Source organism: Lepisosteus oculatus, chromosome 8, assembly GCF_040954835.1.
Source record: "Lepisosteus oculatus isolate fLepOcu1 chromosome 8, fLepOcu1.hap2, whole genome shotgun sequence".
In the NCBI taxonomy this organism is placed as follows: Eukaryota; Metazoa; Chordata; class Actinopteri; order Semionotiformes; family Lepisosteidae; genus Lepisosteus; species Lepisosteus oculatus.
Window position 1 is genome coordinate 43044393 of NC_090703.1, and position 24493 is coordinate 43068885.

The 24493-nt window shown below is 37.8% G+C and overlaps 1 protein-coding gene across 1 annotated transcript; it reads right to left on the bottom strand.

The window, feature by feature from the left end:
* Positions 1–286: 286 nt before the first annotated feature.
* Positions 287–24493, bottom strand: las1l (LAS1 like ribosome biogenesis factor). The gene is made up of 13 exons (XM_006632818.3): positions 24082–24493; positions 23529–23654; positions 21882–21951; positions 21189–21270; positions 19531–19692; positions 19030–19076; positions 13690–13799; positions 10427–10512; positions 10131–10340; positions 8794–8941; positions 7507–7841; positions 6846–6996; positions 287–885 (listed from the first exon to the last, which is right to left on the bottom strand). Exons 1-13 carry the CDS (start codon positions 24225–24227, stop codon positions 795–797), a joined length of 1764 nt encoding a protein of 587 aa, XP_006632881.1. The 5' UTR covers positions 24228–24493; the 3' UTR covers positions 287–794.

Here is a 24493-nt window from a genome sequence, read left to right on the forward strand (position 1 = left end):
CACAACGTTTCGGCCGTGGAGCCTTCTTCAGGTGTGAGCACACCTGAAGAAGGCTCCACGGCCGAAACGTTGTGTTCTCTTTCTTCTTTTTTTTCAGCATGGAATAAACCTATTACTTGTTCCTTTGCAGCCTACGCATGCTGACGCAGCTACCCACCTGAACTATATACTAACATGATCATGTACAGCAGCCTTCTTTCATTCAACTAGTAATTGACACTTTGAGCCGTTGGGAAACAAAACTTAAGTTACCCTTCATTAACTGAAACACAAAAACAGTACACTCTTGATAGAAAAAACCCTATTTATTACATTTAATCATAAGATGACATAACAGTTGGATTGTACAGGCTTTGGTCCACAGATTTCACTGTTAACAGATGTTCTTCTGAACACAATACATCAGAGAAGAATTTTTCAGGCATTTCATTTTTTTGTTTTAAAGGTAACTGGTTCCACAGTTGAAAGGTTGGCTAACACAAGTAAAAATACGTCTGCAAAAAGCATGTCTGCAAGAGATTACGGAGCACCATACAACAAACATAGCAGTTCCAGTACGCTAAAGCTGCATTGTCTGGACAGTCACCAACAAATAAAAAAAAAATACTTTGGATTAAGATGTTTACATTTCATGACACTAAAGATCTTTAAATCCCATCAATAGTTCTATGAATGACCACATATAGGTCTTGTGTGTTCCCTGTAATCCAATCTTTCTTGACCACATTAAAATAAAGACTGAAAATATGTCCTCTTTTTTCTATGCATTATTTCATTATGTAAAATATATTTTTCTAAAACAACTGTAGGCCTGCTTTCAGTTTGCTAAGATCACTGTGTGTCCACAATGGTCCATCGGTAACAGCATGGTTTAGTCCAGATTCACTGTAAAAAAAAAAAAAAGTTGTTAAAAGCAGCAAGATAGCAAGTGTTTTACTGAGAGAGCTGTGCCAGACACTTTCAAAGCCAATGAATTCCCCATACTACTGCAAGGTCTGTTCAACTACAACAGACTTGGACGCAATATCATTGTCATGTCACTACATCCATTTAAACCTGATTTTATCTCAGTATTTGGCAACACAAACTATTGATACCTCTCCTCATTTTACAGCACTACTGATGGCACTAGACTAAACAAGACAAACATAGGTATCCGTGCATGTCCGCCAAATCCCTCTCCCCATTTTATTTTTACTCTTACTTTGAGATTCATGACCTTCTCATAACATAAAAGCCCAGCACTGTCTCCACAAACACTCTTCACTCTAGGGTATTTACCACCAGCACTGCTAGTGTGACGCAGCTCCACTCCGTACAGACGTAACAACCAGGCTAAACCTGATTTAATAAAGTTACTTTCCGCCCACACTCTGCTGTGTTCTACCAGGTTACCTAGCAACATCCAATAATATTTAAAACACTGGTCACTAAACAAGGAAGGTCTGTTTGCTTTGAGTTTTTCTTGTAAATGATCATGAAATATTAAATAGGTTCTGTCCTTTATCTTGACTCCTCCAGCAGTTTTTCACACATGAGTAATATGTTAATGATATGATTCTCGGATTCTAAAATTTTGGCTTGCAATCATCCATTTAACTACTCTGATGACAAACATTTAGAACACAACTTTGTGTTTTTTAGTTTAGTTTTTAAATAAAAAGCATTGATATTTTTCAACCAATTACAGAAGTATTAACTCCCTGCAATAAAGAGCTGTTGAGTGTTTTTGCAGGTTTGGGGGTTTATATGTTAATGGACAAATAAGCAATCTGTATTTAAACAGATTATAAATTAATTACAACAAAATTTGTATTTAAATTATTCTAATCTGTAAAATTAGAACAATTATTTTCTGATGCTATGGGTTTGTCTTTGTCACCTTTACTTACAATTCATGAGTTTACTACATAAAGAAAGGTACAAAATAGCCAAGTAACTCCTTTTTCAAGCACAGAGGTAGATTGTCACAAACCTTAGGTTATACAAAAGTTGCAATCAACACCTAATAAACTCCTTTGGTATGCCTCTTTCACAGGTCCTAGTAAAATATCCAAATGATGCAAGTGAACAAGTACACAGACGTAATAATATGCTTGAAGCAGAAAATTCTTCTCACAGAAACCAATGAAAAGAATATGAGAGAAAAATGGGAAAATCTGAGAACCAACTTTTAAATAAATTCACAATCAGATTAGCAGCAGCATATGGAGAAGAAATGACGTTTCTGTCACTACAGGGGAAGCCCAAACTCCCTGTAGGTTGGCTAATAAGATGCATTCTGTTTCCAGGATCTCACATAAGAGAATTGAGTTAACTCCCACTAACCGGATTCGATTTTCAGAGCAGTGGAAGCGAAAGAAAAGCCATACAAAACCATTATATTAAAAAATCCCAATCTGGGTTTCTGTAATGAGAATTAGTCCTTTATTATATAATGACAGAAAGGTTGTTACTTGTGTTACTTTTCCACACAATAACCAATGATTATTAGAAAAACACTACTAGTAAAAACAGATTATCGTTTATTTTTTACATGCACAAATTAGTTTGCCAATGAAAAGCTCTTTATAAATTCCAGAGTACCACACGTTAAAGTGTTATATAGCACTGAGCGTTATTTCTTTAAAAAGGGGAGCCCTGTCTTTTGGATGAGACGTTAAACTGAGGTCCTGACTCTCAGTGGTCATTAAAGATCCCCTGGCATTTCTCGATAAGAGTAGGGAGTTTTCCCCATGTCCAGGCCAAATTTCCCCCCTCAGCCTTTACCGTGGCCTCCAAATTGTCCCCATGTTGATTGGCTTGCATTTGCCCTGCGATGGACTGGCGCCATGTCTAGGGTGTACCCTGCCTTGTGCTCGTTGCCTGCCGGGTAGGCAAATGACACGACATGACACACAGGGAGCCTTCTTAAAACTCTTGTGAGCAGCGTCCAGTGTTTCATTCAAACGGAATTCCAAAGAGGCATTATAGCACACATTAAGGCAAAGAAAAATCTTTCTGGAGGTGTGTAACAATGTGTTAAAGAATGCTAAGGAAACAAACATACAGTATGAATATTAATGCCTAGAGTCATTTTGAGACCAATTATAAAGGACTCAGGAACGGGAAGTTTTTTCTAAACATTTAGTTAAGAAATTAATTATGTGAAGTCAAATATCTTTATAAATCTGTTCTTTAACTAACCGGTCCTCACATTAAATACTTAGTCAAAAACTCAAGCTCAAGAGCACTTTCTAATATTCTCAGTGGATCTGGGACTGTGATTTAGAAATGTATTAAAACAATAATTCAGCTGTCATCATGCCACCCCTACAGAGTTTCCCAGGGATGTTTTAATGAGTTCTATAAAAAGGGCTGTACTGAGTATGCTCCCACCGCTTGGTCTGACGTTGCATGTAGAGTGCTGTATATGCTGCTCTCCATACTTTGACTAGAAGTCTGTCTTTTTAAAGGAACACTGCCATATAACATATAAATGATGCTGGAATCTCAGCTTGTGGGCTACATTTACTCAACAGGTTAGCTGTGTTTCTGTACAACTGTTAGATGTTAAGATGTTAAAAATAAAAAAAACAACAAGAAGGTATCAACTAACACAAGCTACTTTTAATGATTCGTTCTGAAATCTGCAGTTATTATTTGGGGTATCTCTTTCTGTTTTATGCAGATTTACTAATTTTCTTATTGTGTGTGTATAGATGGTTAGCGATATACACTGACATTAAGGAATTTCTTTCTTCCAAACCTTTTTATCAAATAAGCAAAACAAGGAGACTCTGGAGCAGATCGATGAGACTTTCACATAGTGTTTCACTGTATGATTTTCAGTTCTATAGCAGCCACATGAAAGGGACTATTGTTACAGAGTGATTTGTGTCTACACACCAAATTTCGTTCCTTATTATGACACAGCCCTCAAGTCCTTGGAAAAGCAACTGTGCAGTCATATTTTTTCCCCACTTGGATAAGTTGTCTTCATTACTCGCGGTGGCCAAGATTTTTCTTGGTGATTTCTACAGGAAGCAGCTGCTTCTTGAACGTCATGGTTCAGCTTCCTTTAAGGGTGCTTCTCATGTTTGTTGAATGTCACAGAGTGTGAACTCAAGACACCAAAGAAGTGCTTTCTCCAGAGTTATAACCAGGAAAGCTTTAATCCACATATACAGTACAGAGAAAAGGGTGGTGACCTTCCTAGGTTGGTCAATATTGTATATTTTAGACATAAAACTTGATTCTACATATATGAAAGTCTTAATGAAAGATAAACATAACCTGATTAAATACATAACACAAAGACATACAATATATTTGGCTCATTTAACAAAACGATCCAAAAAGCCAATGCGAGACATTGATAAACCGTCACAGGAAATGTCTATCTGAAGTTATTGTTGCCGAAGGAGGTACCGCCAGTTACTGAATCTAAAGGTTCAAACATTTTGTTAAAAAACAAAAAAGTTTAATGTGGCTATAACAAGTGAACTTGTTGTAGGCCCATCTGTACATGATTTTCTTACTTGCTTACTCACTGTTTATTTTTCCACTCAGTAACACACAGTACCAGGGTCCTTCTCTGTTCCTGAAGTGGACACATACTAGACATCACTCAGAGCCAGACAGCCAGGGTCTAGACAGTCTGCCCACACCACTCTTATTACACAGAGTTGGACACCTCCTGGCTGCACTTCCTGCTCTCTCTTCAACTCCAGGTCACCGGCAGAGCCAGGAAGCAACCAATCAGCCCTCCTACCCTTATTCCATCAAGGAGGGGAAATACAGTTTCCTGCTCTTCAGTTTCCCCAACTACACATCCACCAGGAGAGCCAGGAGCTTAATAATCAGTCCTCCCACCCTTCTTCCAACAGGGCTGGGGGATTACAGCACCCCTGCTCTCTTGTATTACAACTACAATCTCAGTACAAAACACTTGCAGACAAGTTTCACAAACTTTTTTCACTCATTCTCAGGTGTTCTTTCTAGACAGGAAAAAAGATCTGCAGTAGTCCGACACACCACCAGGGAATACACTATTCCCTGCTGGCTCCACAGTGTGACATACACTGGACCCTACCAGCGTGTCTCCTTACCGTGGTCCGCCATTTGCCCTTTTCCATTCTGGGCTCCTAGCGCTCACACATTCTTCCTCTTTGATGTTCTCCATTAACTATCTTACTCTACATTGTTCACTCTCACAAAGAAACAGGCCACACCTCCCTGACATCAGCAGCTGACAGCCTTTGGCCATCCAGACCTCGCGGCTTCTCAGGTGCCTCCAAGCACGCGTTTATCATTTATGGGCCTACAGCAAGAATGGTGTCTAGCCCTGCTGCATCAATGGCAACCACCACGTCCCCCTCAGAAGCAGCTCATAAGGTTGATTTTCAACAGGCTCTCTTTTAAAGCTCTGGCAGACAGCATAAACTCCTTTTTATCTGCATTTCACATACCTTCATGGCCATTCCAGCTGATAGCTGGTGACCTCAATAATACTTCCCTCACTTACTCGAACAGATCCCTGGCCCTTTGCCGACTTAATTCCCAGAGAGCAGCCAACACCTTTGCTGCCTTCTCCAGTGGCTTTCCCTACACCTCTGCAAAAGTCCAGACCAGCACCCAGGCCCCAACATTTCTCTGGCAAACACAGACTGCACACACACCCTTATTTTATTATTACACACTGCGGGTTCGGGAGAGCTCTCTGCTGACACACACTGCTGCTTTAAGGGGAGTGATATTTCTTCCCTCTCCCTCCGAGAGGGCCAGTGCAGTCACTCTGCGGGCCGAGAGAATAGAGCAGTCTCTCAAGGGAAGTTAGACAGGCCATATAAATAGGACAGCCCACAGCTGCAGCTTCCTAATCGTACACTGACTGAAGGCCTGTCATGGTGACATTTCACCATCCACAAAAATAGAGCTGGTGACCAAGTACCATCTTTAAAATGTAAACAGCATTAAATTTACAATGGTATTTAGGACAGAATCCAAACAGACTGAAAAGCAAGACTGAAATTAGACCATAGAAACTCAACTACAAGCAGATATACATCAATATATAGATATTTCGGTTGATTAATCAACAAAAGACAACCAGTGAGATCTTTTTAAAACAATGTGGTGAAAAAGAAAATTCGCAACAATCCGTCTTTCATGAACACAGGAAAAATTTGTCTTCTACTAAAAAAGAACAATTAGACTTGGCTTATGGCTTGAATAACATTCTATGCCAGTTTATTTACTTATTCTATGCCTATGTATTTATTTTTTATTTATTTATTTTGTTGTCTTTTGTTTTATAACTATTCTGTTGTCTGTTTTTGCTTGTCTTGGGCTGGACTGCTGTAACACATCAATTTCCCTACGGGATTAATAAAGTATTATCTATCTATCTTTAAAGGTTTAAGAAAATGACATCAGACAACAACTGGACATTTCCAGTAAAAATTATGAATTGCTAACATGACCAGGAATTCAATACAATATTTCCTAATAAGGATTTTTAAGGACTAGTTTTGAGACTCTCTAACTCTGTTCTCCTATTCTTGGTGTGCAGTTACAAAACACTTCTCAGTCTAGCATACGTAAGGAGACCAACACATGGAGTTTTGTGCTTTTATTCTTAAAATGTGGAATAGTATTTCTGTGGAATAGACGAAGTTGTTTTCCCCAAAATAAATCCTCACAAGCATTTCCTCCCCAATAATTTAAAGAATAAAAAATATTTCAGTCAATATAACTGGTGCTTTAAAGATACTGGATATATTTCCACTGTATAAGCTTCATCGTATTAATGGTAATTAATATTAATTAAGTTTGTATCGACATATTAAATTTGGGGAGCTTACCTGGTGTATGTGCTGTGGGGGGCTGTCTTGTCAATATCAAGAAGCTGATCCAACACTGATATTGTGGAGAAACTGTCCACCATCAGGCAACCTGGGTCATCAGACTGACCTGGCACTTTACCAAGTGGGTAATTCTTCCATTTCACGTTGTCTGAAAAACACCAATTCAAAACTTATGGGTGAGACAGCTTGAAGGAAAATTGTTTCTAGTTTTCTATGAATGTAGTTGAAAGGGGTGTCTGATAAAAAAAAAAATTCTCAGTTCATGTTTCTGAAGAGAACAGTGTAGAATACTATCATTGTGAGGCCTGTCACAGATACAACTTAAGAAATAAGGGTGGGACACCTTTTACTTGGTTAAAAACCCCACGTATGAGTAACCATCGTATAGGATGCAGCTTAAAGGGCGCAACAAACTGAAAAATGCCAATATTAATATGCACCAAGGAACTAGCCTTGCTCGAGACAGTAAGGGTGTGTTGGGGTGTAAAAGTAATACAATTCAGAATATTTTAAATAAGTCTGAGAAGATAACTGCTTGTATCTCTTTCCTGGGAAGTTTAATTCCTAAGACAATCTGTAGTAATCAAAGCAACAATAGGCTAAACAGAGCTGTGATTGATTTTAGAGAATATACAGTATATATATAATATGGTATTACCTGTGCATATCTGCCACGGTGACCCCTTCAGTGCCATTGCTCTCTCAGCTATGACCTCTAGACTCAGGTGCTCCTGTAGGTCCTCCTTAATCTCAGGTACTGTCACTGGGTCTTTTGGGATGGCCTGGGACATTGTGTTGGAATTGTGGGTGACAACATGTGGAGACTCTTTCACGGCCCTCTTGTGAAGAGTCTCCAATGTGTAAACAGGCTGTTCTTGTTGCTCTGTGTCTGGGGAAGGGCAGGAACCACTTCTCTGTGTGTAGATGCAGCAGAGATGAAGCAGCTTCTGCTGGGTGTCGTGAGGTAAGGGCTTGTCCATATCTGTCAGGATTCTGCAAGAGCAAAGATCGACCTTCAAAGGCTGCCATTGCTAGGGATGATTCTGGTGGACATGCACTATCCAGCTGTGTAGGCTGGTGTCTCAGTGGTATAAATACAAACATTCTTTTGGTGATGATCTCTACAATTCATCATAATTGACCCTTCCAAGCTATAAGGTACACAAAGGATTTTTAGAAAATGTTTTTTCAAGGGGGGCTTCTCAATGCGACGAAAAAGTACAATGCTCTCTAACCAATTCCGTCTTACAGAGACCTTAAAAAAAAGAAACACAAAATCGGTAAGTCATTGTCCAAATCCGCAATACACGAATCTACCCTGTGACTCATACACTTGTCAGGACACAGAGGAATGCCAAAGGTCTGCGGGTTTCTGCCTCATTACCAACAGAGGTATTGTATTGCTTTTCATGTTATTTGAACTACTCCAGACATTTCACTGTTGATGAAATAGGAAATTGCAGACCAAATTAATATAGAAGTGGGAGGAGCTGCCCCTGGGTGAGGCTGAAGGAACAATCTACTCATCCACGAAATAAGTCTATGGAAGAGAAAAACAAGTCACCTCAGCAACAATAATCAAGTGAACTTGAATACCTGGGGGATGTAACAAAGGAACTTTTATCCAACGCCTTCTATTTGCTGTGTATGAGGAGTAGAGGGATACACCAATGGTTAGGTAGCAGTAGTGTCAAATAAAATATCACAGACTGAATCCTTCTCCATACTATCAATTTAGCTGCTGCCCTTTCACATAAATTGCACCTGCTTTTTCTGTCCACTCTTTGAACTATTTTATATCATACTTTTGAGTACTTTTTAAGAATGTGAGATGGAGAACAGGAACCTTAAAGGGACAAAGGGAGATGGGGTTGAGGGCTGAAGCACCCTCTCTCAGTCTCTGTTGCACACTGCAGAGTCCCAGTCAGGGAAGGTCAAAACTTACTGTTGCAGCAAGTGTGGTGTTGCCACACAAGGAGCATCAAGGCACAACGACAGCAGCTTTTTCCACTGTAGGCGAACTGGGTTCACAAACATCTGAAATTTGTTTCTCATTTTCCTTTGACTTGGAGTGAGACCTTTGACTGTTTTCCCTAAAAAAGGGCAAGATTAGGAAAAACACCATGTTTGATTATCAAAGTTATTGAAAAGTCAGACAATTGGCCTCCTTTCATGACAGGACATATTATTATACTCCCCTTTCAATGAACCTCATTAGAAAACCAGAAGTCAATTCTAGACCATGAGTAAATTAAGAGCAACCTTTTTCAATTCATCACATTCATGACTAATCTAATACAACGACACAAAACAAAACGTGTTTTAATAAAAAAAAATACACCCTATGTATTCAGCAATATATGCCTGCTACTAATTAACACAAACGCAGAATTAACAAAATAACTTAACAGGCCTGATTACAGGTTTGCATTAAAAAGGTATTACCCAATTAAAAGGACACTGAAAAAAAATAATAAAAATAAGTAGTTACAGGTGGACAATACTTTGGAACATAAAGTTAATTTCAAATACTGATACTTGAGTTCTCCAAGCAGATCGGTCACATTTAATTATCTCTTCTGATTTTTTAATGATTCAGTTATGACTAATGTCATACCCATCTCCATTTAGAGATGCAATGGAAAAAAGAAATGTAATTGTACCAATATCAACAGTATTTGAAGTGAAATCAGCCTGTTCCGAAGTGACTAAAGATAGTGGACTCACATATCAGAAAATAAAATATTTCCCATTATTATAGAAACCAGAAACATTTCACCTTTCATGTTTGGTGAAAATGGTAATAAACTGAAAATGAAACTCAGAAAGGAAGTTAGTCCTTGGTTTTCTAAGGAACTTTAAGTCGAATAGAAATTATCTACTAAAAAAATCTCTTCAGCTTGGCATTTTAAAAGAAAAATGATCATGTCATTAGAGATTGTCTATAGTATCCGAGACACATTTTGAACACTATTCATGGATAAATGCTTACAAAGAAAACAATTAAGTCTCCAATGCTACATATCAGTTAAGGCACAAAACATCCCAAACATGTAATGCTAAATGTTAAAAATGTGTTACATTAAAACCTGACTAACAACTACAAGTGGTGTCAATACATGTATTACTTATAAATTACAAATCACCAAATCTAGCCCAGCCCAGAAACAAAGAAACTGAAGATTTTTTTCTTGCATGCCATGTGTGACAAATGTATGTGTATTTTTAAGAACACACTTAATGACTATCACTCAATGCACCTGATGAAAAGAGGTAGCATACCTGCTCTGTTATTGCAGGACAGGATTTCAGAAATCCAACCAGAGATGTAGAAAGTCCTGTGTTCAGAGGTCTCGCTGCAGAGCTGCAGCTGCAAAAACAGCTTCTCAGTCATCGTCTGGATGAACATATGGGAGTTAAGGACCCGTAGAAGTGGCAGCCAGAATTGAAGAAACAGACGAGGGATGCAGGGTATTGAAGTATCAGAGCTGTCTGGAGCGAAATTCAGCACAATTTTAGGCGATGAAACTTAATTCATCTCACATTTTGAACAATTGTCAGTCTCACATTTTTGTTACCTGAAGGTTCGATATCTAAAATCTCAAGCTGTTCCAATGTTGGGACAAGAAAGCCATCACCAAGCAGAACATCCAGCAAAGCCTCTCTATAAAAAAAAACAGGAGCTTTTCAGGTAATCAATAACTCTCAAATAACCCCGTTCCGTTCTGACATGCAGTAGGCATTGGACAAAACTCTTTTGTTCTTTAAAGTGCAGTACTGTAGGGTCTATTCGACATGTCACCTAAACATATACTCACTGAATTCTACCTCTTGAAATGTTTTAATTTGGCTGTTATGGTGACACTATTCTATGGGTGACCTAAAAACCTCACAAGGGAAAATCGCCCGGAAGATTGAAAAGAAACATAAAGAATACGTTCTTGTACTCACTGACAGTCTGTTGAGGGAGAGAAATAACTTTTAAGACAATAGGCAGGCTGCACAGTCTAGAACATTCAGCAAAAATCACCCAAAACGATTTAATTCAGGGGTAATTGCAGCACAGAGATGTATTAAAAGGTGTATCAAGTTTTAATTAAGCAGCGTGACCAGTTCTAGCCCTCCATGATCAAGGGATGAAATATATGCACCAGAATCATAAAGTTTAGCTAAAGCTCCTACAATAGCAGTTTCAGTGGAGCTTCTCATTAATTCTGGCATCAGGCAGAGTTGCATATCAAACATTTCAATCTGTCAGTCTCAACGGCAGTAAAGATAGAGGGAGTGGGTGGCTACCTTTCCAAACACCATGGTCTAAAGGAACACCTACACACAAGACACTCCCTGTGTTTTCTTGACATACATAGGATTCTATAGCAATGCATTCCTTTTTCGTTTGAAGCCATTTTCCGTTACTGGAACCCCAATCACAGCTCTATTCAGTTTTCTACACAATTTGTTCAAATGAGCCTACAAATAATAATTAGGTACAAGTTATTAAAAAAAATCAAGGAATGGCTGCATATTTATGCAAAATAACCCGAAAATGATTTATTGTACCATTTTAGTGAATTATTGTATATTTTATGATAAAGTTAAACATAAAAGAATGTACAGGTTGAGGGAAGAGTAGATCAAAAGACTTAACAGTAATTTGCATTGTGATCTTTAAAAAGAATAATTAGGCTATTTAGCGCAAATGTTATGGCTTTGGTTTCTTCACTCAAATGTCAAGTCATATATAGCCTGTGATAACCACGGCTAAAAAAAAACACCTTTTCCCACACTGTACCGCATAAACCACTGACACTACTAAAAATGCAGGGTAAACGAGATGGAACAAAAAACCCTTAATTGTTCCAAAGCAGCTTTTATTGTTCATATAGTAAATGTATAATATTTCCAATTGTACATTTTGGACCTCATAGATTCCTACAGCACCAGTAAGCATAAACAAATATAGGCATATTACTTCTGATTTTTCCATCTCAGTCTTAGTTTTTGTAAAAAATCTGTGTGTGTGTGTGTGTGAAGCATGGTATGTGTGGGAGGTTGCCATGCTGGGATTCCCCAAAGTAAGTTAATAATCAATACAAGGTTGTGCAGTGTGGGTGGACATGCTGTGGAAAGAGCCCAGCTTAAACGCCATCGACACAAAGAAAATGAAATGAGGGAGAAGAAACCTCCAAGACTGCAGTACGCTGGTTGCAATTACCAATTACCTCTACTGTTCTTCAATTTCTTCACACCTTGAACACTCATACTTCTGTTCTGATAATAATGACATAATTTAGGACTAGTAGTGAAACAAGGATCCAAAGACACAAATGGAAACTAGAAGTGAGTGCATTAAAAGAGAGTGAAAGAAAAATAGGGGGTACGCTTTTACACCTGGGGCTGTGGGAGCATGGAACAAACTGACCACACGTTACTGAAGCAGATTCAGGGGGCTCCTTAAAAAAATCAGCTTGGCTAGATCCGTAGATTAGTAAAATGGGAGCGACAAAATGAGCACCATGGACTAAACGGCCTTTCATTTGTAAATGTACTGTGTTCTTCCAAGATAATTATTAAAAAGCTCCTGCTTTCTCCGATGCATTTTCATTTGCAGAGTACAATTGTAAAGAGGTAGTCCTAACTCTTCTCACTTCCAAAAAATGCAAGATGATAGAAACACTAAGGATTAAAATATTGATTTTTAATTAGAAAATCAAATGCTTTTACCTTTAAGCTACTGCAGGACAGACCTGCTTAATAGCAAAAACAGCTACTGTTTAGCTTTGGGTTAACGAAGTCAGGCTTTCTGCAGTATCCTTGTCCTTCTTTATAGCGCCTGTCTTGCTAGCTGGGCAAGATTCTGTGAAATCATACTAGCCAACCAAAAAAAAGCTCTATTCTAGGTCTAGGCACTTTCCACCATAATCAAGAATTGAGAGGCAAGATTGTGATGGAATCAGGCAAGTTTAGATCGATTGTGAGAGAAGAACATAAGAAAGGCGGCAAATGAGAGAAAACCATTCAGCCCATCTGGCCATTTTTGGCAGGATTTAAATTTGAATCTACAACATGTTTAGTCAAATAATAACAGTACAAGACTGCACTTAGCGGGCTGTTGTGTGCTTAGATAATGAATATTTAACTGGAAAACGTGTTGATGCGAGTGTTCACATCTTTCACAGCAGCAAGGAATTCCTCATCGGAGCCAAAGAAAGTTTTCCTGCTGTCAGAAACGCGGCAGCATTTTAACATTTCAACCCAGGTTTATCATCATGTTTTCTACAAAACACACATCTTCTTAGTTTTACAATCGCTTCTTCCAATTCAGGGTCACAGGGGAACTGGAGCCTAATGGGTGGACAGGAAACCAGTCCTCCGCAGGGCAAACACAAGCACACTCACACCAGAGCCAATTGTGCCAAAAGCCAATAAACCTGCCAGTATGTCTTTGGACTGTGAGAGGAAAACAGAGCACCCAGAGGAAAACTCAGGTAAACACAGGGAGAACACACAAACTTCACATAGAAAGCACCCCAGATCCAGAAGTGAACTCAATGAGGCAGAAATGCTAAACACTGTGCCACCATGCCGCAGTACAGGACATAATAAGGAAATGTCTTGGTCATTTGCAACCTTACCTTAAATATTAGGTCTTTGTTTTTCCACTGTATTGTATGAACACATTTGCACACTTACTACAACTACAAAATTAGTGTCATGACTACAATCTATCTCTTTATAGGTGGAAGGTAAACATGCAGCAAGGCAGGACACAGATTACGGCATCTTAATTCGAAAACTAGAATATACATTTTGGTCTGAATAAATTGCAATAATGGCTAACCTAGACTCTGTTTCAAAGTCTTTGATTTGCATCACTATCCACTCCAAGTCAGAAGAAGGACTGGGCCATAGTTTCTTTACTTTGTCCTCTTTATGAAGTTCATCAAGAACCTGGATGAAGAAAAAAAAGACTGACATCATCAAGATGCCAACCTGTCACTGAAACATTTGGTATTTGGTCATTATTGGATTCAGGCATCATAAAATAGTCAGTAAGCAGCTTTACAAATAAAACTTACACATTCAACTATATACTTACTGCCAGTAGGCAAACTCATTGTACATTATAGAAAGTCCAATTAGTGTTTACAGATCATTTAGGTGACAATTCACTATTATGAGAAGACATAAAACATCATGATTTTAGCTGTACAGCAAGATAACTGAAATCCAAACACTCCGAGGTGAAAAACCATAAACAGAAAAGGCACAGATACCAAAAGAGAAAAAAATATGTTGTGGAGGTTTTCACAGGAACTACACAGATGATGTCAAAAACAAGCATACTTCACAAATAAATATGTTTAATTCAGTTCTAACACTTACAAAACAAGTGCTGTAAGAATAAAATGATTCATCTACCCGTTCAAGAAATGGTCAAATTTAACTAGACTACTACACTAGATTGCTGCTGAATATTTCATCCCTAGTTCTGGCTAGCATCACTGCTAAAACATGGTCTACTGCCTTCAAAGAGACATTTCTCACACATTTCGGATCTCTCCCACTCCCCCTCCCACACACCTCTGTGGCGTCATGTGGTTGGCTGCGATAACCAGACGAGCCTGAGTTATAAATAATCCGTCGGACCAAGAAAACACTTCTTTGAGAATATTGCAACAAAGTAGATGCCTTCAATTAAATTCTTTTAAAAACGCCTTTGATCTTCACTCTAATTACGCTGTAATGTGAAAGTCAATGACTTGGTCTTACTAGTAACAGGAAGCTTCTAATTTGGCTGTAAACTGCTAAATAAAGTCCTTAGTGGTATTAAGAGTACTGGCATGTGCAATTAGCTGAGGATCCATTTTCTGGACTCCCTACACAATGCGTCAGCAGGCTCCAGTTAGTAAAAATACAGCAGCCAGCATCGAAATTGATGCCAAACACATTGATTTACAACTGGCTTGTCTGCACTGGCCACAGATCAGACCCTTATACTCGACTAGTTTTTATGTATAAACGAATGGATTAATGTTTGGATTGATTGATGAAATTGCCTTGCTTATATTACTCATTAGACTCTACAATAATAAAGGCTGCCACTTATACTGAAGTACATCTGCTCCAAAGTGAGCACCTGTTGCGTGAATCAATTTAGGACACCAAAGTGTGACGGCATTTGTAGACAGCAAGCAGAGTAAACTAGTGTCAGAGAATGACCAGGAAGACAAGACAATGAACCATCTGCCATGCACGCAGTTACCCCTGCTCTTGTATCAGCCCTGTAAGCTGAATGCAAAGGTAGAAGAAAAAGGTCCCATTTTTGGCTTGAATGCAACAAGCAACTGACCACATAAGAAGTCCACAGAATGATGATTTCCATATTTCCAATTAAGGTAAAGTTAACACTTGGTTTAAGGAGAAGTGGCCTCCAGCCCTAGTAACATGAGGCACTGCTTACAAAGAGCTTTCACAGTACACAATGTCACCCATTTATGGCTTTGACCTACTTATTAAAGTGTGTGGTCCGACACTGTCATAATGTTTTTTAAAACACTGCAGTAAAACGTGTATTACTATGATATATTTTGCTGCCCTTGCTGTGGTTTCAGTGCTGTAATAAACATTAAACTGGAAAAAATGTGATTTGGTGGACCTCATTTCTGTGATTGCGACCACACTCATTTTGTTTAATTTAGAAACCTATAAAAGGTTTAGGCTGTAGGAACTTTGAAAACAAGCGTTTTAGAAACATGCACAATAAGATGTTAAGGAAAAAATATGTTTTTCTGGCTTGCTAATAATAACTTTGGATCTAATGCAAGCTAGAAGCTAAAAATAAGTATTACTGTTTACAGCCCGGACGTCATTGTGTGCACCTTCAGAAGTAAAGTACTATTAAACTGCTACGTAAGAACATCTAATGGTACTTCTCATTAAGAGAACATTAACCCTTAAATAGAATATACACATTTTCACTGAGCATCAAAAGAAATGTATGTATAGAAAACATACTTGGATTTTAAATATTACTGTTTTTGGTAACATTATGATTAATAATTTCTGACCATTAAACACTCTAGCTCTGTTTCAAAGCATTATGTGAAAGAAATGATAGTTCACAGGTGACAAGGTGATTTAACCTATGGTTACAGCTAAGGGGGTCATAAAATACATAGTGTCTGCCAATTCACAGTTCAGAAAACCTAAAAACAATGGGTTTTTAATTCAAATGTTTGCCCTCAAGAGCTACCGAACATAGCATAAGACAAAGAAGAGAGAGGGAGAAGGAACCAGAAGGAAGGAAACAGAGAACATCAACTTCAACTTCTCTTCTTCTAAGTCTGAGCCATGTAAGCAGACCTTGTTCTGATCAGTATTGTAGACCAGGTATGAGCGAAGTAATTTAAACCTTGTAATACAGTTTGCTATCCTATTTATTTCAGAAAACTGATTTCGTTTTTTTGAGGAATCCTTTGATTAAAAACTTTCTTTCCTGTTTTGGTGATGTGTTTTTAAAACAGGGAAACAGGCATCCATGTAGTAGGAAGACAGATTTAGTCTTGGGTTATATTCTTTTATTTAGGATGCAGAGTTTTTCTCTAGTTGGCCTGTGAAGGTGCTACATAGCTCTTTAAATTGGAATCCTGGTTTTCTATGGCTGTAAGATGTAAGCTTCTGAAACATATATATATGTAAGTGTTGTGCATTGTTAAATTTTGTTATTGTTCATTATTAATAAACATTTGTTTGACATGTCTGACTCTGATTTTACACTCTGTGCTAGAGAACATAAAGCACTCATGTACTGGACATTTTTACATATTGCTTGGGTTCAATTTAGACATTAAAACATTTTATTTAATCACTCTATTTTCCTTCCTCCACCTATTTTGTAACACTTGTGCTAATCAAGCCTGGTGAAAATCAAGAAAGAAAAAGACAGAATGGAACTGGATGCTCCATTTTTAAGAGAACACCACTTTCATGCCACCCAAGTATGTTGGAGATCTAAGGACGTCAGTGCACTCTCACTTGCCGTCTGGGGTGTTCACAGTCAGCAATTTATAACCTAGTAAAATGTTACAGTCAAACACAGTCCATCAATGACAGACCACAATCTGGAACACCATGACTCATGACAGGTGGCCAGATACGACACATCATCTTGTAAATTTTTAAACTCCTAGTTCACTCCACCAGAAACACTGACTTGCAAGTACTGATTGATTGCAACCTGACTGTGTGGCACTACAGTACATTGAGCAATGTCCTGGAACCTTAAATATTGTCCTTTTTGCAGGCTTGCCATGACAGATTGCTAGCAGGATAACACCCTCATGCTATTTGTGTAACAAGTGCCTTCTTGAGAGATGAGAATGAACTAATCACCATATCTGAGCATCATAGAACAACTGTGTCACATCCAAGCCTGACAGACCAGTAGCAAGGTACATACAAGATGTATGGGACAGAATTCCACAAGACAGTGGCACCAACATGCTAATTACATTGACTAACATTCACAGTAGACCTCCTGTTGATTAGCTGTGTTAATGCTAACAAATGCTAACATCAGCATAATGAATGAATAATAAAGCATTATGAATCAACATCATCATGTGGATTGAATTCTTAGTGAATCAGCTGTAAAAAAATGATAATTTTCCTAATAATTAATTTGTGAATTTGTTGCGGTTAAAAGTGATCAATTCCATTTGATGTTCAGTTTTTAAAATGTAACTTCAAATGCAAAATGCTAACAATCTATTTTCTAACCACTTAATTCAATACAGAGTCACAGGTATTTACAGTATATACAACGGAAACTATATTCTGTTCAAAGGCAAAGAGAACACAAGATGTATGTTGGACTTATTTCAGTTTGATCTTTTTTTTTCACTGAGAGCACTTGATTGAGGTTAAGGAATGTACTATTTGAAAGGTAGTTGATTAATTAGTCTTTACTATATGAATGAAAGCTCACATCATAAAGCTGAATTTAAATGAACAGCCATGCTTCTATTACGGAGGATAACAGCTTTCTCTACAAAGATAGCCTTCACAAACATCTACTTCAAATAAAAAATAATATGCAATACAACAATATTTAATAGTAATACACTATGCCTGTTCTTTAAAAAACTTGTAAAGAACTGCCCCTGTAATCTAAGACCCTTTTCTTATGTAATGCTTTAGTGCCATCTGCTGTTGGATTCAGGTAAGCATGTTCACCAGGAAAAAAATGAAATTTACTGTGTAATAACTGCATAAGACTGTATGCCTTTACTCAATGAATGAATTATTGAGTGTAAAATGGGTTTAATAAGTGTTAAATGGGTTTTCTTTTTTACTTCATCAATTAATTCTGCTGCATTAATTTATTCTATATTAAAAACAGAGTCTCATTACCACTAGCATTTTTTCTTGGAAAATGTCTTCTGCTATATACGTGTAAGCAATTATAATAATTATTATAATTGCTTATACATATATAGCGCTTTTCTGGACACTCCACTTAAAGCGCTTTACAGGTAATGGGGACTCCCCTCCACCACCACCAATGTGCAGCATCCACCTGTATGATGCAACGGCACCCATAGTGCGCCACACATAAGCTATTAGTGGGGAGAGCAGAGTAATGTAGCCAATTCATAGATAGGGATTATTAGGAGGCCATGATTGGTAAGGGCCAATGGGAAATTTGGCCAGGACGCCGGTGTTACACCCCTACTCTTTTCGAGAAACGCCCTGGGATGTTTAATGACCACAGAGAGTCAGGACCTCGGTTTTACATCTCATCCGAAGGACGGCGCCTGTTTACAGTATAGTGTCCCCGTCGCTATACTGGGGCATTAGAACCCACGTAGACCGCAGGGTGAGCACCCCCTGCTGGCCCCACTAACACCTCTTTCGGCAGCAACCTTAGGTTTTCCCAGGAGGTCTCCCATCCAGGTACTGACCAGGCTCACACCTGCTTAGCTTCAGTGGGCTGCCAGTTGTGAGTTGCAGGGTGATATGGCTGCTGGTTAATTACTTTGTAATGCATTCAGTCCCTATATGCAGAATTATAAGGGATAAAAAACAGGTTACTGTATGTACTGTATTGGAAAGACAATGGCAGACAAAATATGCTGTTCTACTTACAATAAGAACACACTTAAAAAAAATAAATTACCTGAAATTGTTCTTTTTTGTAGGATAACAACAAGTCTCTTGCTTTCCCTAAGAGGAAAAATAGAAAGGACTGTTATGGCTTTAACAATGCTCTGTGACGTCTTAATAAATCATCGTCTCAAACTATAAGAATAACTAAAATAGCTAGACAAGAAATTTATAGAAATAGAAACAAGAAATCTAAAGAATTCTTCCAATAAAATCTAAGTAAGTTCTAATCAAAACTATTGCACTTATTAGGATTATATGAATCAACACTGCTGATGTCATGTCAAAGATCATCCAGAATAAATGTGTTTTTAGGGCCGCTCAAGACATCCAACCAGCAGTTTCAAATCTGCAGCTAACTACATTTATGTGAAATGGGAATCATCAAGATAGGACATAGGAGATTTTCCTTAAACTAGAAATATTTTTATAAATTAATAAGCAAGCTATCTTCAAGACTGTTGTTGCATGCTACACAACCAAAAGATAATCAGAAACTCAAGTTTCTCCTTACGGTAAATTTCTCGTTTTCTATGTCTGTCAGTGAAGTCATCTTCCACTTCCAGATCTTCTTCTTCCTCCCCTACTGAGTCAGAATCCCAGGGCTCTGCTAGCGTGCTTCCCAGCTGGCGAGACCAGTACTCCTGATGTAGCCAATCCAAAACAAACTTACAACCTGAAAAACAAGGTAGAAGCAAGGTGTACTACTACTACTGTGTTTCTTACACATACAGTCAAGTGAAAAAGAGAGTACACCCTCTTACAATTCTATGGTTTTAAATATCAGGACATAAAAAATTATGGTAAATGAGTCCTAAAATTATGTAAATCTAACCTCAGGTGACAAAAAACACATAACAGATTCCACTATGTCAAAATAAGCCAACATTTAGAAGCCATGTGTGAAAACTAAATACACCTCATGATTCAGTAGCTTGTCGAACCACCTTTAGCAGCAATAACTTAATTCCTATGGAAGCAGTAAGGGTATACTTAATTTTTCCCACATGGGTTCTGCATTTTGCCTTACTTTTTGTTGAATAAATAATGACATAGTGAAATCTGTTATGTGTTGTCTGTTATCTGAGGCTAGATTTGTCTAATTATAGAATTTGGTAAGGACCAGACGATTGTTATTCATACCCTGATAAGTAAAACCATTTAATTAAAAGAGGGTGTACTTTCATTTTACATGACTGTACATAAAACTCTCCAAGAGTATCTATTGCTTTTGAAGCATCTACACTTTCTTTTAAAATTAATATTGCAAATTACTTAGCTCTCTGGCTCTTACATTCAGGAAAGAATAAGACAATCTCAATGTTGTCTGTAGAGTTGTTAATCTTTGACATACTGTAAAATCAACAGCAGGGTCAACTCCAACTGGAAGAATGGTAAATCTCTCAGTGATATCAATGAATACCTGAAGATTCCTCACAATTTGTAGGTTTTCCTGTTGCACTGAAAGCATCCTCCCAGACTAATCTCTACCCTTTCCAGGCTGAACTTGGTGAATTATACACCACCTATGTGGGGGATCCTGGCTACAGTTGGCAAGGGACATAATCAAGTTTCAAACAAGTAATGTGTAGGCCATAGAGTTCAATTTGCTCAAAGTGAGGATCCTACACTCACTCTCACAAACTTGAACAAGAAAACCCAGCCCATCCACAAGAAGGGGGAATTGAAGGAGAGGTGTGTAAAGCTGAAAGCTGTAAATGGGGAGAATTTAAAAAGACATTTGTCAAATTATCTGTTAACTCAAGAAAAAGGAGAGCACCAGCCTTCACTGAATTCTCCTGCCTTACTTGTGCTTGTCCGCCAGAAACAGCTGGGTCAGCAACAACACAAACAGAATCACATAGTCTTACTGCTAGACACAAAACCTAAACTTTAAATAAGTGTGGATATTTGTACACTAATTTTGAGGTTTAAGGAGGAAGCATCGGATAGTAATTAGGACTCTAAACCTATATCCAGAGGGCAGAGGGTTTATGTGCTGTATAATGATCTCATGGCTCTAATTTGTGGTCCAATAAGGCAGTAGGTTCATGAAGGTTTAACATCTTGTGCATTGTCTGGATTTAACAGCAATATCCTACAGAAACAAGCAACTCTTTCACAGAATTGCACTATTTCTAGGGACAAATATTTAAGCACTAGTTCACTCACCTTTTCGGCACCAGTACAAAGTAGGGAGCTTGCCATGAGTTATCTCATGTCGAAGATTCACTACCCATTCTGGGATGTTCATCTAAAATGTACAAAACAAGTTTATTTTATCTAGTTAAACCACATTTTAAATTCCTTAACTGGTAATCCAAGCAGAAATTATTAATCATTTTTAGAGCACACAACAGGAAACTTCAGGGACATTTATTATAGCATGTATATATACATTCTGTATATTATTACAGATTTTTTTGTACACAGACCTGATGCAGTCCATTAAGAGGATATAATTTTAAAGGTTTATTTCATGCTATTAGTTTTTAAACGCAGAGATACTTTCGTTTGTGTTAATTTATTTTCCAAATGATAAATGGGCTCCCTGGGCATGTCAGTTTTACATATCCAACTCTACTTGGGAGAGTGTACCAGGGAGACAGCCTTCACATGGAATTGTTTTATTTTAATAGGTTTGTGAAAAAAGGTCAGTGCTAGTACTGCAAACATATGTAATAAAACAATAAAAAAGTCTCCAATTATATTTTTATATTATATTTTTACCATAGCTCTCACTTTTCACACAGGTTGTATTCTCTCTCACCTGACCTTTGAGTGCCTGACAAATGGAGGTCTGCAAGTACTTTGAGCAAAGTGTAAGAAACAGACATTTAGACTATGCCCAGTAGTCCTACTAACCTGACTGGCCAGTCGCCTCAGGGGAATGGACACTATCTTCTGCCTACGTTCTGTGATTAAATTCACAAACCTGAAGCACAAAAAAATTGCATGATTTCAGACTAATTGGGCTATTGACAAGTACGCTACACAAATTAGTGATAATGACAATACTACACAAAAACAATGACTGAAGACAAACATGAGATATAACTGACTGAGTCAATTATGTTTTTTTTCATTGGTCTTGTTTCTACTACTTAAAATATGGTTTTATAAAAAAAAGAACTTGAAATAGTTCTTTTCATAATATTTGCATTTAACTTAAGTATACTCTCCTCTTTTGAAGACTAAAGAGATTATGTTCCTCTAAACTGTAAAGTGTAAGTTAGTATTACATGGCAAATAATAGCAACGTTGTTTTGGGTGGCATTATTTAGAATATTGAGAGCAGTTTCTGAAGTCATAGTAAATCAATGCCACACTTTTAGCAACACTTCCCTTGATTTACTGGGTATTCTACACTTTTAACTATATAAAATAACATCATTTTGACCTTTGTACTGCTCCTCAACATTAACACGGATGGCAAATACCAAAATAACTTTTCACTCCAAAATCTCTGTTACAGACACACCATACTGCATATAGCGTTTTTCGCAGACTGGCCCAAATATTATCACAAAGGATTTACTATCTTCAAGGTAGTACTGTAAGTAGGGGTTCCTAATTTTAGTCCTCAAGTGCCACATTTCTGGTCTTACTACTCTCTTTACATCACAAGAACCTGAAATGCTGGGAAAATATTGAACTGCTCCCAATAATTAGTTCATTTAGATCATTCAGGACTGTGCTGGAATAAAAACCTACAGGGCAGTGGTTTTAGAATTTCTGGGTCTCCAAGACAGGGAGGCACAACTCTATTCGTGGAGGATCAGAAGGTTATTTCCACCTGAGCCCTTAATTATCTAGATGAAATAATTTAATTGGACAGAATGAAGATTTAAAAAGACCTATCAAAGTTACAGGACAGGGGACTTTATGGGCCACATTTGGGCAACCCTAATCTAAGCATTAACACTTAGTGAAAGTTTCTCAAATGAATTCTTGAAGGCAAACTAATTAACTAAACTCTTTAGTCATTAAGAACATATAGTAGGAAAGCTAAGACACAGGGAAGGCTGATTCAGCCCTTCTAGTTTGTTGGATTGCTGGACTTCAATTGATTACAGCAGCACCTCTTACTCCTGGTCTTGGCCTAATCATTTCATCACCTCTTATCACTTATTAAGAGCTGTTAAATAAAACATAAGAGATCCAGTACTTTAATTGGCAAGTTCAGATGGCAATGCATAAGGCTCTGTGTGCTGGACTTGTTGGAAATAATGCACTTCAGGGTATTTCAGAAACAAAGGACTGAGTATGGATAAAACATCGAAATCAGCAAGAAGAGCAGTTACAGGCACCAATAACCCCTAGTAAAGAAAAGCCCAACTGGAACAAAAAACTTATAGGCGGACTGCAGGGCCTGGATTGGAGAACACTACAGCAACATACAGTACAGAAGCTGGATAGGTCGTGTACTACTCCAAAATCATTTTGTGTAAAGCGATTCCTATCCTCCACCTTAATGCACTTAAATCCACTTTGAACAGAGCAAACTCTCACCTTACAAGAGCCATTCCATACAGCAAGATTAGTTCATCTGTATCCAGTTTTCCAGAGGCATCCAATACTTGACATCGGACCAATTCTGCTGTGCTCTCCACAGCCACAGGTGTGCTATTAACAAACCTAGAACACCAATCACACAGAACCGTGTATATGTATGCTATAAGAAAGACAGACATGCAGCAGTCTTGGAAATACTTTGATCCTGTGGATTATTATTATTATTATTATTATTATACATTTTGGTTGAGCTTTTAAAGAATAGAATGTTAATCCTGATTTTCACAATATGCATTATAAATGTATATTCATTCAAATAATGAAAAGGAATAATTATCACAAATTCCTAAACACATAAAGGCAATCGTTATAATAACAATAACATAACAATGTATTATCTGACGTTGTAAATTGTTAGATTACAAAGACCGTCCTTAAAAGTGTATCAAATTTATAGCAACGTTTCTTTTAACAATTCAAGTCTGCCACAGGAAACTAATGCTTATTTGAAACGAAGATCAAAATGCTACATCTCAGTTCGTCTTCTTACCTGGCTTTCCAAGCAGAGAGTCTTTGTAAAGCGTATTTCTGTAATGCACAGTCTTTGGAGTACAGATATTCGAGAACCTGATCCCATTCTGCTTTGTTAAGCCAAGCAACTACATGACTTGATTTTTGTGTTGATTTTCTTTTCATCCTTTTACTGTAAGTGACCGATCGCAAAACAAATCCAAAAACGTGAAAACTACAGCATGAAACCCGCCACAGCCTAACTTAAAGCTACGCCCACTTCAGTAACGTAAGGACACAAAACTGTGCTGTAGTTCCGATGTGTGTAAAAAAAAACGTATACGGCCACAAAATGAATATGCTAATACAGCACACTCAAGGTTGGTTGCATTCTCATTGTGTCAGTTTGAGAGGTCTGTTTTAAAAAGGTCCCTGGAAGTATTTAGTTCGTG